At 44.5% G+C, this 14,765-nt stretch overlaps 1 protein-coding gene across 2 annotated transcripts in view; it reads right to left on the bottom strand.

Moving 5' to 3' along the window:
* Nucleotides 1–10,654: 10,654 nt before the first annotated feature.
* ENTPD7 (ectonucleoside triphosphate diphosphohydrolase 7) overlaps nt 10,655–14,765 on the bottom strand; it is a 50,659-nt gene continuing 46,548 nt past the window's right edge. Inside the window, exon 13 of one of the 2 annotated variants that reach the window (XM_073595556.1) lies at nt 10,655–11,673. In XM_073595556.1, the coding sequence (XP_073451657.1) occupies nt 11,439–11,673 (235 nt within the window). In that variant the 3' untranslated portion in view covers nt 10,655–11,438. The remainder of the gene's footprint in view (nt 11,674–14,765) is intronic. The other variant, XM_073595557.1, reaches the window with a different exon arrangement.

Raw genomic sequence — 14,765 nt, 5'->3', positions numbered from 1 at the left:
GTTCTGCTCCTCCTCCTCCAGTCTAATATGGGAGGTTCTGCTCCACCTCCAGTCTATATGGGAGGTTCTGCTCCTCCTCCAGTCTAATATGGGAGGTTCTGCTCCGCCTCCAGTCTAGATGGGAGGTTCTGCTCCGCCTCCAGTCTAATATGGGAGGTTCTGCTCCGCCTCCAGTCTAGATGGGAGGTTCTGCTCCGCCTCCAGTCTAAATGGGAGGTTCTGCTCCGCCTCCAGTCTAATATGGGAGGTTCTGCTCCGCCTCCAGTCTATATGGGAGGTTCTGCTCCGCCTCCAGTCTACTATGGGAGGTTCTGCTCCGCCTCCAGTCTATATGGGAGGTTCTGCTCCTCCTCCAGTCTAATATGGGAGGTTCTGCTCCACCTCCAGTCTATATGGGAGGTTCTGCTCCGCCTCCAGCATCATCCAATCCACATCCGAGAATTGGAAGATTCCTATTGGACTGAATTTGGTAAACAAGGCCCATATACACAAGGAAAAAAAAAATCCAACATGTCAGCACCAGATCTCTCCTACCATTTCAGTGGCAGCACTTGAAGCTAATGGCTATGGGGAACACAGACAGTGCTCATTTCAGGTGCCTCAAAAAAACAGGGAATCGCCCCGGGCCTTTAAATGAGGTGAATGCAGTTAGCCAACAATTGACAAAGTAAATGCAGTCTCAAAATTTATTAAAATAGTCATGCAAACATAAACATGAATCATAGCCAAGCCACTGAAATGATACATACAGTAAAAAATGTCATTACACGTATCATGGTATAGAATGTAAATTGTAAAGTACACAGGCATAAACAGTATCCCAACGCGTTTCGCAAGACCATGCTCACTTCATCAGGGGTAGATGCGTGTGTAGTACATTAAAGGCTGGATCAGACTGCCAATTGCTTAATACCCGGAGGCGGCAGTAATGAGCGTCCGGCTCAGGAGCTGAGGAAAAACCAACCCAACAGAGCAGAAACGGGTGGCAGACATGGCCGGGATGGGGGAACATGTCACCAAAGATCTCCCAGTATCCATTAATAATGTCAGCTTGAATGAAGTGAAACAGGAAGTGACAAAAAAAAAATATTTGTGCTCCGTTGGGTTGGTTTTTCCTCAGCTCCCGAGCCGGACGCTCATTACTGCCGCCTCTGGGTATTAAGCAATTGGTAGTCTGATCCAGCCCTTGATGTACTACACACACATCTACCCCTGATGAAGCGAGCATGGGCTTGCGAAACGTTTTGGGATACTTTTCATGCCTGTGTACTTTACAATTTACATTCTATGCCATGATACGTGACTTTTTTTTACTGTATGTATCATTTAAGTGGCTTGGCTATGATTCATGTTTATATGACTATTTTAATACATTTTGAGACTGCATCAACTTTGTCAATTGTTGGCTAACCGCATTCACCTCATTTAAAGTCCCGGGGCAATTTCCTGTTTTTTGTTGAAAATATTGGGATGAAGGTGGTTTGCGGGTGACACCAGACCTTTTCCTTTTTGTTTCAGGTGCCTTGAGCCACTATATTACCAAAAGTATTGGGACGCCTGCCTTTACATGAACTTTAAGGACATCCCAGTCTTAGTCCGTAGGGTTCAATATTGAGTTGGCCCACCCTTTGCAGCTATAACAGCTTCAACTCTTCTGGGAAGGCCGTCCACAAGGTTTAGGAGTGTGTCTATGGGAATGTTTGGCCATTCTTCCAGAAGAGCATTTGTGAGGTCAGGCACTGATGTTGGATGAGAAGGCCTGGCTCGCAGCCTCCACTTTAAAAGGAGAAGTCCAGCCTGGGCTCGTTTGGCTGGGCTTCTCCTCTGGGTCACAGGAGTACAATTCATTTTTGACCTGTTTTCAGCTGAGATTGGTCTGAAGTCCGCTCTCCACTGACATCACTGCCATCAGTCGAGGCAGCGCGTCATCCCAACTTCCCAAGTCTGGATCCACCAACTGCCTTGATTGATGGCGGTCTCAGCAAGCCGCTCCCCGCCCCTCCACAGCTCAGTGCTCCAATGAGCGTGGAGGATCAGAGCAGGAGAGATGCTGACTGACAGACAGCATCTCTCCACTCAGGGAGCTGAGAGAACCGAGCCATCGGCGGTGTTCGGTGGCTCGGTTCTCAGTGCAGAGATGGCGGGGGACGGATGCAGCATCGGTCTAATACTCTATGCATGGAGGCAAGTATGAATATAAAAAAACAAAACCCATACTTCTCTTAATTCATCCCAAAGGTGTTGAGGTCAGGACTCTGTGCAGGCCAGTCAAATTCTTCCATCCCAAACTCGTTCATCCATGTCTTTATGGACCTTGCTTTGTGCACTGGTGGGCAGTCATGTTAGAACAGGAAGGACCCGTCCCCAAACTGTTCCCACAAAGTTGGGAGCATGAAATTGTATGCTGACGCCTTAAGAGTTCCCTTCACTGGAACTAAGGGGCCAAACCCAACCCCTGAAAAACAACCCCCACACCATAATCCCCCCTCCACCAAATGATTTGGACCAGTGCACAAAGCAAGGCCATGGACAAGACATGGATGAGCGAGTTTGGGGTGAAGGAACTTGACTGGCCTGCACAGAGTCCTGACCTCAACCTGATAGAACACCTTTGGGATGAATTAGAGCGGAGACTGCGAGCCAGGCGTCCCGATACTTTTGGTAATATGTGGTGTATGAAGCATGTGGTTTGGAGTGATTTGTATAAGAAGCAAACAAGAACACTGGAAATTGGAATGTTGCTTTACTGAGAGAAGAGATCACATTATATACACAGGAGTGTCAGACGGGGTGAACGATCGCAGTACATACAATCATCAGCATTGGCCTCCTGTATTAAATATTTCAGAAAGGCCGCTCTGGATACTCACAATGGAAGAAACCAAAATGTGTTCTTATTACTTTCAGACATTTTATACATCAGAAAAGGGAATCCAGACATAGGATTGAGGTAGCAGTGACCCACTAGAACCAATGAATGAATTCACATTCGGGGGGGGGCATCCCCTCTTCCATAGGGGATGCCGGCTGTGACATCATCGTCCATAGGGGATGCCGGCTGTGACATCATCTTCCATAGGGGATGCCGGCTGTGACATCATCTTCCATAGGGGATGCCGGCTGTGACATCATCTTCCATAGGGGATGCCGGCTGTGACATCATCTTCCATAGGGGATGCCGGCTGTGACATCATCTTCCATAGGGGATGCCGGCTGTGACATCATCTTCCATAGGGGATGCCGGCTGTGACATCACACCCATGTAGGGAGTCCCCAGGGATATGAATGTCGCCTCCCCCAGGACTGAAGACATTAGGGGGATTGGTTAGAATTCAGGAAGAACAGTCTGCAGTGAACTGAAAAGTCATCAATTACTCTTCTCCCCCCCGGGTGGCGTATATAACCCAAAACCTGAAATCTCATATATTACAGATTACCAATCATTAGATGTGGTGGCCGCATTCATTTTCTTTTTAGGTTGTTTTTTCGGTTAAACCACAACGTGTGTATATGGAGTGCGGTCAGCAAGTGCTACAATCACTAGACATGTGCAATTCGTTATTTTAAGGAATTTCGTCAAATTTGTTAATTAAGAAACATCCGAATTAACAAAAACCCGTTTAACGAACTTTTCAGAATATTTGTAAAATTCAAAATTAAGAAAAAAAAATAAATAAAAAAAAAATTTAAAAAATCAGAAATTCAAAAAAAAAAAAAAATCCCAAAAATCTAAAATAATAACTAATAATAATTTATGCAGTTTAATCAATATATGACTAAATTATATATATACTTAATATAACTATTACTAACTATTAAATTATAGGTATTGGAATCTCCTTTCAAATTTAGCTGTTAGTGAACGTAACAAATACGAATTTATCCGAAATAACAAGTGCCGTATCTAAACGAATGGAACGTAACTAATTGATAATAAATTAGAATAATAATTTAAAAAAAAAGTATAATTATTAATGTGTTCCATTCCAAGGTATTCCAATAACTATTAAATTATTAGTTATTATTTTCAATTTTCGCGTTTTCGAATTTCCGATTTCTTTCGAATGTCAAAATTCCGATTTTTTTCAAATTTACGAATTTCAGATTTTTTTCTCAATTTTTTCGAATTTACGATTTTTTTCGAATTTGCGATCATAACGAGCGACACAAAAAAAAAAAAAAAAAAAAGAAAAAACAAACAAATTTTTCCGGCGGTGCACTTGTCTAATAATCAGTTACAGTAAACAGTGGTTTCCTTTTGGGCTAAAGGTTTGACATGAATAAAAAGATGACCATTCTAAGCACCCCTGGCAGTAGTAAATGATTTGTCTCAACACTCTGACTGCTACATCTGCAGGACAGTTTGTTCTGTTGAAAAACAACAGACTTGGACCCAGTTCAACGATCGCCGATGCGAATGACAGCTTCTGATTATTCCTGCAGCTATCCCAGCCACCTGTGAGCGGCTAACTGGGTCTGTCTGTATACTTCAATGACAGGTCGGCTGGGTCTGTCTGTATACTTCAATGACAGGTCGGCTGGATCTGTCTGTATGCTTCAATGACAGGTCGGCTGGGTCTGCCTGTATACTTCAATGACAGGTCAGCTGGGTCTGTCTGTATACTTCAATGACAGGTCGGCTGGGTCTGTCTGTATACTTCGATGACAGGTCGGCTGGGTCTGCCTGTATACTTCGATGACAGGTCGGCTGGGTCTGTCTGTATACTTCAATGACAGGTCGGCTGGGTCTGCCTGTATACTTCAATGACAGGTCGGCTGGATCTGTCTGTATGCTTCAATGACAGGTCGCCTGGGTCTGCCTGTATACTTCAATGACAGGTCGGCTGGGTCTGTCTGTATACTTCGATGACAGGTCGGCTGGGTCTGCCTGTATACTTCAATGACAGGTCGGCTGGGTCTGTCTGTATACTTCAATGACAGGTCGGCTGGGTCTGTCTGTATACTTCGATGACAGGTCGGCTGGGTCTGTCTGTATACTTCAATGACAGGTCGGCTGGGTCTGTCTGTATACTTCGATGACAGGTCGGCTGGGTCTGCCTGTATACTTCGATGACAGGTCGGCTGGGTCTGCCTGTATACTTCGATGACAGGTCGGCTGGGTCTGTCTGTATACTTCGATGACAGGTCGGCGGCGGCCATAGCTATCCAGGGCTGTCCACCAGCCAGCGACTTGCCTACGGGGATTGCTACCGGACACACTTTGTGCTCTGCCATGCCCGTAGGTCATCCCTGGCTGGGCGGACAGCTATGGTGTTACAGGCAGACCCAGCTAACCGCTCACCTGGTGGCTAAAACAGCTCCAGGAATAGTCAGAAGATTCCCGCTGCTGTCATTCGCACCACCGCTAGTCACCCGTATGAATGTAGACTTACCGACAGGAGCACCGGGTGAAAAATAAAAGGAAAGAAAACGAATGCAGCTGCCACATCTAATGATTGGTTAAGCTGCAATATAAGAAATGTTTGCTTTTAGGTTTATTACGGCTTTAAAAAATCAGGATTATCAATTCTTCCCATTGAAAACATTCTTCAATTAGCGATCATTAGAACTCCTCTTCTGGATTCTTCTACAAGGCTGTGATTGGACGGGCAGCCTAGCCATATAAAACACCGGTCATCCCCACGCTGATAAAGTGCACCTGTCACTGGACATAAAACACATCTAAAAACACAAGGAATGAAATGTCAGACTGCATAACAAGAGGGACAACAGTATAGCAGAAGGAGCCTGCACAGGAAGCTACAGGCTCACTGGGATTTCTGGCAGGATCAACAACTGCACCGATAGAACAGCTAAAAACAAAAACATCAGCCCTGGGTTCACACTGATGCGATGCAGGAGACGCAGCAAATTCCTGTACACCACATTGCAATCACACGGCATACATGCCCATCTGCTGCGGATGTCAATGTTAGATTAACGACACCCTGAAACAGCTCGCAAAATGCAGTGTGACTGCCAGAAATTGCATCCCATGGGTGTGGGTAAAAAAAAAAAAAAAAAGGTTTTCCACCATTTTGATGCAGATGCGATGCGATGCGATTTGAGCCATACAAAATTGTAAGGCTCAAATTGCACCGCACAGACAAAGGAGTGTGACGCGCTTTCTGTGTGAATCACATACAGTGTCTGAAACACACAAGTGTGAACCCAAACCAAAAAGGAGCAAATAAAAGGACGTTCAGGTGCCTGTTGGCAGCAATGACTTTATACAATCTTTTGCTGTATAAAATGCCCAGCGCCTGCAGAATGCAAATTCCAAACACGGAGCCACCCCCAGTTCATCCCACAATGCATTGCTTCCTTCTGCTGGCCTTCATATCTCTTAAATGTGTCCTGGAGGAATGTAGTTGCCAGTGAAAAAGATCCACAGCATCCCAAACCTGCAGTTTTAAATTGCTGGAAGTGGATCACTACTGGCTGCAAGCCAAGGAGGAGAAACGGCTGAAAGCCAAGGAGGAGAACCGGCTGAAAGCCAAGGAGGAGACCCGGCTGAAAGCCAAGGAGGAGAACCGGCTGAAAGCCAAGGAGGAGAACCGGCTGAAAGCCAAGGAGGAGAACCGGCTGAAAGCCAAGGAGGAGAACCGGCTGAAAGCCAAGGAGGAGAACCGTCTGAAAGCCAAGGAGGAGAACCGGCTGAAAGCCAAGGAGGAGAACCGGCTGAAAGCCAAGGAGGAGAACCGTCTGAAAGCCAAGGAGGAGAACCGTCTGAAAGCCAAGGAGGAGAACCGTCTGAAAGCCAAGGAGGAGAACCGTCTGAAAGCCAAGGAGGAGAACCGTCTGAAAGCCAAGGAGGAGAACCGTCTGAAAGCCAAGGAGGAGAACCGTCTGAAAGCCAAGGAGGAGAACCGGCTGAAAGCCAAGGAGGAGAAACGGCTGCAAGCCAAGGAGGAGAAGCGGCTGCAAGCCAAGGAGGAGAAGCGGCTGCAAGCCAAGGAGGAGAACCGGCTGCAAGCCAAGGAGGAGAAGCGGCTGCAAGCCAAGGAGGAGAAACGGCTGAAAGCCAAGGAGGAGAAACATCTGAAAGCCAAGGAGGAGAAACATCTGAAAGCCAAGGAGGAGAAACATCTGAAAGCCAAGGAGGAGAAACGGCTGCAGGTCGGATGTTGTGAGTGATCTCAGAAGCACCTCAGACTGAAATGAAATGGATGTAAAATTGATCTCCGTGACACGAGCCCAACACCCGTCCATGGCCCCGATTCTCGCCCACCCTCACATTTAAACATTTTTTCTTAATGCCTTCTAAGGCCTAAAAACAACTACAACAATGGAAGGAACACTGTGACCCCCCCCCCCCTCCCCCTCCATTGCTCAGCTCTCGGGGGATCATACAACACCACAAACACTGGTATCTGCCACAACACACAACTAGACCACCGACCACTTATTAGTGACCCCACACCAACACAGGAAGCCAATTTCCAGGTGGCTGGTTGGGTATGTACAAATGCAGTAACACACAGCAACCAATCAGAATTTATCTTTCATTGACCTTTGGGTTACTGCATTGCTCACATCATCAGATCTCCGAGTACAGTCCGTTATAATAAACATAGAAGGAAAGCTCGCCACATTGTGGGGGGGGGGGGGAATTCTTCATATTGTCCGAGGAAAAAAAAAAAAAAAGCAAACAAACATTCATCATGAGAATATAGCTTATTGCGTTTATAGCTACACGGCCAACCATAAATCGCCAAGAAATATTAGCACCACTATGAAAGTCCTGCTGAAATCGCATTCACATTAAGGAGTGTGCAGAACTGCAGAACACGCAGTCCGTCCGCACAGAGGGAAGGCGGGGGACGGACCGCCCTCTTGTGTTTCCTGATGGGAAAACTTGCATCAAGTTCTTTGACCCCCCCCTCCCCATGGCAGGCGGGTAAGCACCGAAAAAAAAAAAAAATGTACGAATGGGAATGTCGTCCAGTGAGGATGCAGCCAATCGGCTCACCAGAACAAAGACATCAATGTGGTAGGAGGGTCTTCCATGGCGATTGGTTGAGTATTTGGTCACAGAACATTGGCCAAGTCTCTGTTAAAGCGACAGGTAAACATAGGATTCATTCCGGCTGAGAATAATAGAGAACATCATCAGCTCTATGACATCACTTGATGTATGACATCACTTGATGTATGACATCAGTTGTGGCTCTTGGGTAAACGCACAGGAATTGGACCATAAAATCAGTATTTAACATTGGACTTGCACAACCGTAGTAAACATACGACCCTCCCATCCTCACAACAGCAGTGAGCGGCCACCTACCTCTGCAGAAACGGTCCCAGGAGCTGCCATCTTTGTTTCTTAACCGCTTGCCGACCGCCGCACAGAGATGTACGTCGGCAGAATGGCACAGGCCAGCAAATGGGCGTACCTGTACGTCCCTTTATATTTGCCCCCCTATCAGGCGCACGCGCCCCCCCGCCACACAAGCGTGACCGCGGGTCCTGGGAACTCGATGTTCGCCGGCGGACCGCGATTGCGGTGTGGAGAGGTAGAACGGGGAGATGTAAGCAAGGCATTCCCCCGTTCTGCCTAGTGACATAGTTCTGCCTAGTGACATGACAGAGATCACTGCTCCCTGTCATCGGGAGCACTGATCGCTGTCATGTGAGTGGAAGCCCATCCCCCCCCCACACAGAATCACTCCCTAGGACACACTTAACCCCTTGATAGCCCCCTAATGGTTAACCCCTTCCCCGCCAGTGTTATTTACACAGTAATCAGTGCATTTTTATAGCACTGATCGCTGTATAAATTTAATTGGTCCCAAAACGGTCTCAAATGAATGAATGATTTGTAAAGCGCTGCAAGTGCGAACTGAATCGCCTCAAGGTCTCAAAAGTGTCCGACGTGTCCACCATAATGTCACAGTCACAATAAAAATTGCAGATCGCCGCCATTACTAATAAAAAATAATAATAATAAAAATGCTATAAACCTATCCCCTATTTTGTAGACGCTATAACTTTTGAGCAAACCAATCAATATACGCTTATTGCGATTTTTTTTTTTAATCAAAAATATGTAGAAGAATACGTAACGGCCTAAACTGGGAAAGAAATTTGTTTTTTTATATATTTTTGGGGGGATATTTATTATAGCAAAAAGTAAAAAAATATTGCTTTTTTTTCAAAATTGATACTCTTTTTTTCTTTATAGTGCAAAAAATAAAAACCGCAGAGGTGATCAAATACCATCAAAAGAAAGCTGTGTTTGTAGGAAAAAAAGGACGTCAATTTTATTTGGGTACAACGTCGCACGACCGCGCAATTGTCAGTTAAAGCGACGCAGTGCCGTATCGCAAAAAAATGCTCTGGTCAGGAAGGGGGCAAATCCTTCCCGGGGCTGAAGTGCTTAAAAGGAGAAGTCCAGCCTGAGCTCGTTTGGCTGGGCTTCTCCTATTGATCACAGGAGTGCAAATCGTTTTGCACTCCTGTGACCCGTTTTCAGCAGAGAGCGGTCTGAATTTCGCTCTCCGCTGACGTCACCAACATCAGTCCAGGCGCCGCGTCATCCTGACTCTGTACCCGCCAGGTGCCTGGACTGATAGCCGTCTCAGCGAGCCGCTCCACAGCTCAGCGCTCCAGTGAACGTGGAGGAGCAGAGAGGAGAGCTGCTGATTGACAGTCAGCAGCTCTCTGCTCGGGGAGCTGTGAGAACCGAGCCATCAGTGGTGTTCGATCGCTCGGTTCTCAGTGCAGAGACACTGGGGGGGGCAGATGCAGCATCCACCTAGGTCAGTGATGGTGAACCTTGGCACCCCAGATGTTTTGGAGCTACAGTTCCCATGATGCTCGTGCACTCTGCAGTGTAGTGGAGCATCATGGGAAATGTATTTCCAAAACATCTGGGGTGCCAAGGTTCACCATCACTGACCTAGGAAAGTATAAATATGCAATAACCCCCCCAAACCCATACTTCTCTTTTGGAATGTGTCACGTCTGGCAAAGCTCCTTTACAGTATAATCCCCGCTCACCATACCATTTAATCATTGAAGTCCATCACCAAATTTTTTTTTTGTTTAAATAGAATCAGGAAGGGGTTAGAACTGCTGTCAGGGTTTTGCTCTTTCTGACTGGAGGTATTTCAGCTGCCTTTATGTCTACAAAATCCAGGACAAGAAAGAAAGGGAGCAGAGGTCACAGAGATCCTGGGACAGCGAGCGATAAAACCAGACAGAGGTTCCAACCCTTCTCCATTGGAGAGATTTCCCATCACCTTCCATCCTTCTGACCTCCCAATGGGATATGAATTGGGGGGGGGGGGGGGGGGTTCATCAATGGAGAGCACAGGCAGTGATAAATAAAAGCAGTGTTTAGGGCAGACTGGCGGCCCTTCAGCTGTTGCAAAACTACAAGTCCCATCATGCCTCTTGCCTGTGGGAGTCATGCTTGTAGCTGTCAGCCTTGCAATGCAACATGGGACTTGTAGTTTCGCTACAGCTACGCAACAGCTGGAGGGCCACCAGTTTGAGACCCCTGGGGCATCCCTCATATGCCCGCCAAGAAATCAATGTTACGATGATGGTACCCTACCCCCCCCCCCCCCACACTTTAACCGTGTAGACCAGGGATATTTAATTAGTGGACCTCCAGCTGTTGCAGAACTACAATTCCCATGAGGCATAGCAAGACTCCGACAGCCACAAGCATGACACCCAGAGGCAGAGGCATGATGGGACTTGTAGTTTTGCAACAGCTGGAGGTCCACTAATTGCATATCCCTGGTGTAGACCTTTGAGGCCTATACCTCATCCAACAGGAAGTGATAAGAGGTTAACCCATTGGCACCAGCCGCACGCAAACATGCGGCCTCTTGGAGGGTGGGCCTTGGCGCCAAGCAGCCACATATTTGTATGAATTGGTGGTGCCAAGAGTCCCAGGACAGTTACCGGCGGCTAATGGAAAGCTCCTAATTGCTGCTTGCGATCGGAAGCTTTCCGATCATGTGACCACCAGCCACGGTAGTCACATGACTATAAACCCCTTAAAGGGCCCGGGAGGCACCGGCTCAAAGGGGTTAAACTTTCCCCAGATTTTGCTACAAGTGAGTTGCTACAATTCTGCTCTTGTGTTCCACCCAATCTCAAGCCCCTCCCCCTCACCATAACATAAACCAATGACAGCATCACTCTCAGACTCTCTAGGAAGCATTCCTTGGTTTGTGTGATGTCACGGGGGAAGGTGACAACATTAGGAGCTGAAATCAAGGCGGTAGCAGCTGTACAAGTCTGCAGTTTGCAGGGTATGATGACAGGTACACTTTGGGTCAGGCCAGAAAGTCCAACTCCCTGCAGATCCAGTCAATGCCCGCTGCTCCCCGACAGAGCAGAAAGAACCGACGTTCACCAAGAAGTCCGTAAAAAGTCTGCATTGAAGGTGCGTCGATAGAGAACATCGGAATGTGCTGATCTCATCTGGCAATACCAGGGTCTGCCACCAGGTGTCCTCCTCCCTCCTCCAGCAGCAGTAAGTCCAGAGCAGAGGCCCTCGCCATTCGCCGGTGGATGCGTCTGAGCCGCAGGATGTAGAGTACGATGGAGAGCAGGACCACCACAATGCAGGCGAAGAATAAATAGTGGTTGTAAACAAAGGAGATGCGATACCAACTCACGTGTGCTGGGCGAGCGTTCTCTGGACGAATATCCCTGCGAAATCAAAAAGTGATATATAGTGTGAGAGAGAGGAGCGAATCTATAATGGAATGAGAATACAAAGCCCAGTTATAGGTGAAAACGATTGATATTTGGGTGTAGCTCATTTTTTCGATCTGTGTTGTCTAGGGCTGAAACAACTAATCGATTCATCGACAACTAATCGATTATGAAATGAATCGATTACTATTTTCATAATCGATTCATTGGCCAATAACATAATGGGGTTAAAAAGAAACTAAAATTAGCCCTTTATAGTACAAAAAGAGCAAATAAATTGCTACTGTAAATATTTGACAGTTCTTCAGAAAAAAAAAAAAAAAAAAAAAATCTTACAGTAGTGATTTGCTTTTTCTGTACTATAAAGGGCTAATTTTAGTTTTTTTAACCCCATTATTTTACTAAACGTCTTAGACCTGGTTCTCATCTATGTGTTTTTTGCAGAAACGCACTACAGTTCATTTACATCAGGGGTCTCAAACTGGCGGCCCCTCCAGCTGTTGAAGAACTACAAGTCCCATCATGCCTCTGCCTGTGGGAGTCATGCTTGTAACTGTCAGCCTTGCATTGCCTCATGGGAATTGTAGTTCTACAACAGCTGGAGGGCCGCCAGTTTGAGACCCCTGATTTACATGGTTTCCTATGGGACACGTTCACATCTATGTTTTTTTCAGCCGCTGCGTATTTGGAAAGGGTCAGGGACTTTTTTTTTTTTTTTTTTTTTAACGCAAAACTGTGCTTTTTTTATACTTCAATGGAGAAGCCGCAGAAAAACATGTAATGCGTTTTTGCAGCAATTTGTGTTTTTTTAATCTGCCCAACAATAAACTGGCCAAAAAAATATATGCAAAAGACGCAAATCGCAGCAAAATCACGTGCGCAAAAATCAAAACGCACAGCAAAAAGCACTGCAGAAACAGATCAAAAGCAAACTGCCTAGGTGTGCACTGAGCCTCATGCCGGCCACACCGATCAATTTTTAGACGAGAATATTCAGACGAAAAATCTTTGTACATTCGCTGAATAAAAGACATTTTCACTTGTTTTTAACATTCTGTTTTTAAAACGATCATTTCTAAACGAAAACCACGTACACGGTCTGAAAATTCCTTTGACCAAGAAGTTTTCTGATATTTCCAAATTTTCCTGTCACTGTGGTTGAAAATGAACGTCGATTTGACCCCACTAACTATTAGAAAATCGAACGAACGTTCTTAAAATTACATTTTTTTTTTGAGGGAAGACATTGTTTGTTTTTTTAAATAAAAAAAATGTGATCTCTGAGTCTGATGATATATACCAGATGCACCCTTTAATAGTATATACAGTATATCTCTCCTCTAATAGTATATACAGTATATCTCCTCTAATAGTATATACAGTATATCTCTCCTCTAATAGTATATACAGTATATATCTCTTCTAATAGTATATACAGTATATATCTCCTCTAATAGTATATACAGTATATCTCTTCTAATAGTATATATCTCCACTGATAGTATATACAGTATATATCTCCTCTAATAGTATATACAGTAGATTTCTTCTAATAGTATATACAGTATATATCTCCTCTAATAGTATATACAGTATATATCTCCTCTAATAGTATATACGTAGATTTCTTCTAATAGTATATACAGTATATATCTCCTCTAATAGTATATACAGTATATATCTCCTCTAATAGTATATACAGTATATCTCCTCTAATAGAATATACAGTATATACCTCCTCTAAAAGTATATACAGTATATATCTCCTCCAATAGTATATACAGTATCTCTCCTCTAATAGTATATACATCTCCTCTAATAGTATATACAGTATATCTCCTCTAATAGTATATACAGTAGATTTCTTCTAATAGTATATACAGTATATATCTCCTCTAATAGTATATACAGTATATCTCCTCTAATAGTATATACAGTAGATTTCTTCTAATAGTATATATCTCCTCTAATAGTATATACAGTATATATCTCCTCTAATAGTATCTACAGTATATATCTCCTCTAAAAGTATATATCTCCTCTAAAAGTATATACAGTATATATCTCCTCTAAAAGTATATACAGTATATATCTCCTCCAATAGTATATACAGTATATCTCCTCTAATAGTATATACAGTATATCTCCTCTAATAGTATATACAGTAGATTTCTTCTAATAGTATATACAGTATATATATCCTCTAATAGTATATATAGTATATCTCCTCTAATAGTATATACAGTATATCTCTTCTGTCTGTTATTCTCAGAGTGGATTAGATATTTTGCTCCCTAACCATATAGTTGATTATTTATATTTACCACTGCATAGAAATATGTAAGAATAAATTGCCTTTTTTATTTTTTAAACTTTACATATTAACTAAATTATATACCACACTTTTTTTTTTTTTTAAGGTTACTAACCGATTAATTGAAACAATAATCGGCCAACTATTGGATTATGAAAATAATCGTTAGTTGCAGCCCTATTGTTGTCAAAAAATTACAGGAGGAAGAAGCAGGAGACCTCTAATCTTCACAGAAAATCAGCCCCACATTTCCTGCCCAGGGGACACGGGACTCGGCCTGTCTATATGAAGCAGAGTGACCGGTCACCCCCTCCAACACCCCCCCCAAAACCCCCGTGGTCTCATCTCTGCCATTCCTGACATATTCACATGAATGTTCTCCAATAAGAGGGTCTTCTGCCCATTTGGCTCCGCCCACCACCAGCCTCCGGTGCTTTTTCAGCTCATCCATTTACAAGGGGAGGAGGATGATGGGAGGTAAGGTGCTTATAGGATGAAAACCGATTGTTCCCTGGCACTACTTCAGTAAATTCTTCTTACTTTTCTTAAATGTCCACTGAATAGTTACATGAAAAATATCCTCCTTTATACATTCATGCTTCTTGCTCAGGGTTGCTCGGGTCTGCAGCCTAGATATGAGTTAGCTTCCTGATAAATCAGAAGGCCAAGTAGGTGCAGAAATGTTGATTAAAAAAAAAATGCTTTTATCCGACCACCCTATAGTAGTTTTACTGCTACAGGGTGGCCGCTGTGCGCAGGATCACGTGTATAT

This window comes from Aquarana catesbeiana, linkage group LG08 (genome assembly GCF_042186555.1).
Source record: "Aquarana catesbeiana isolate 2022-GZ linkage group LG08, ASM4218655v1, whole genome shotgun sequence".
NCBI classification, from domain to species: domain Eukaryota; kingdom Metazoa; phylum Chordata; class Amphibia; order Anura; family Ranidae; genus Aquarana; species Aquarana catesbeiana.
This window is presented reverse-complemented; position numbering and strand designations above follow the sequence as displayed.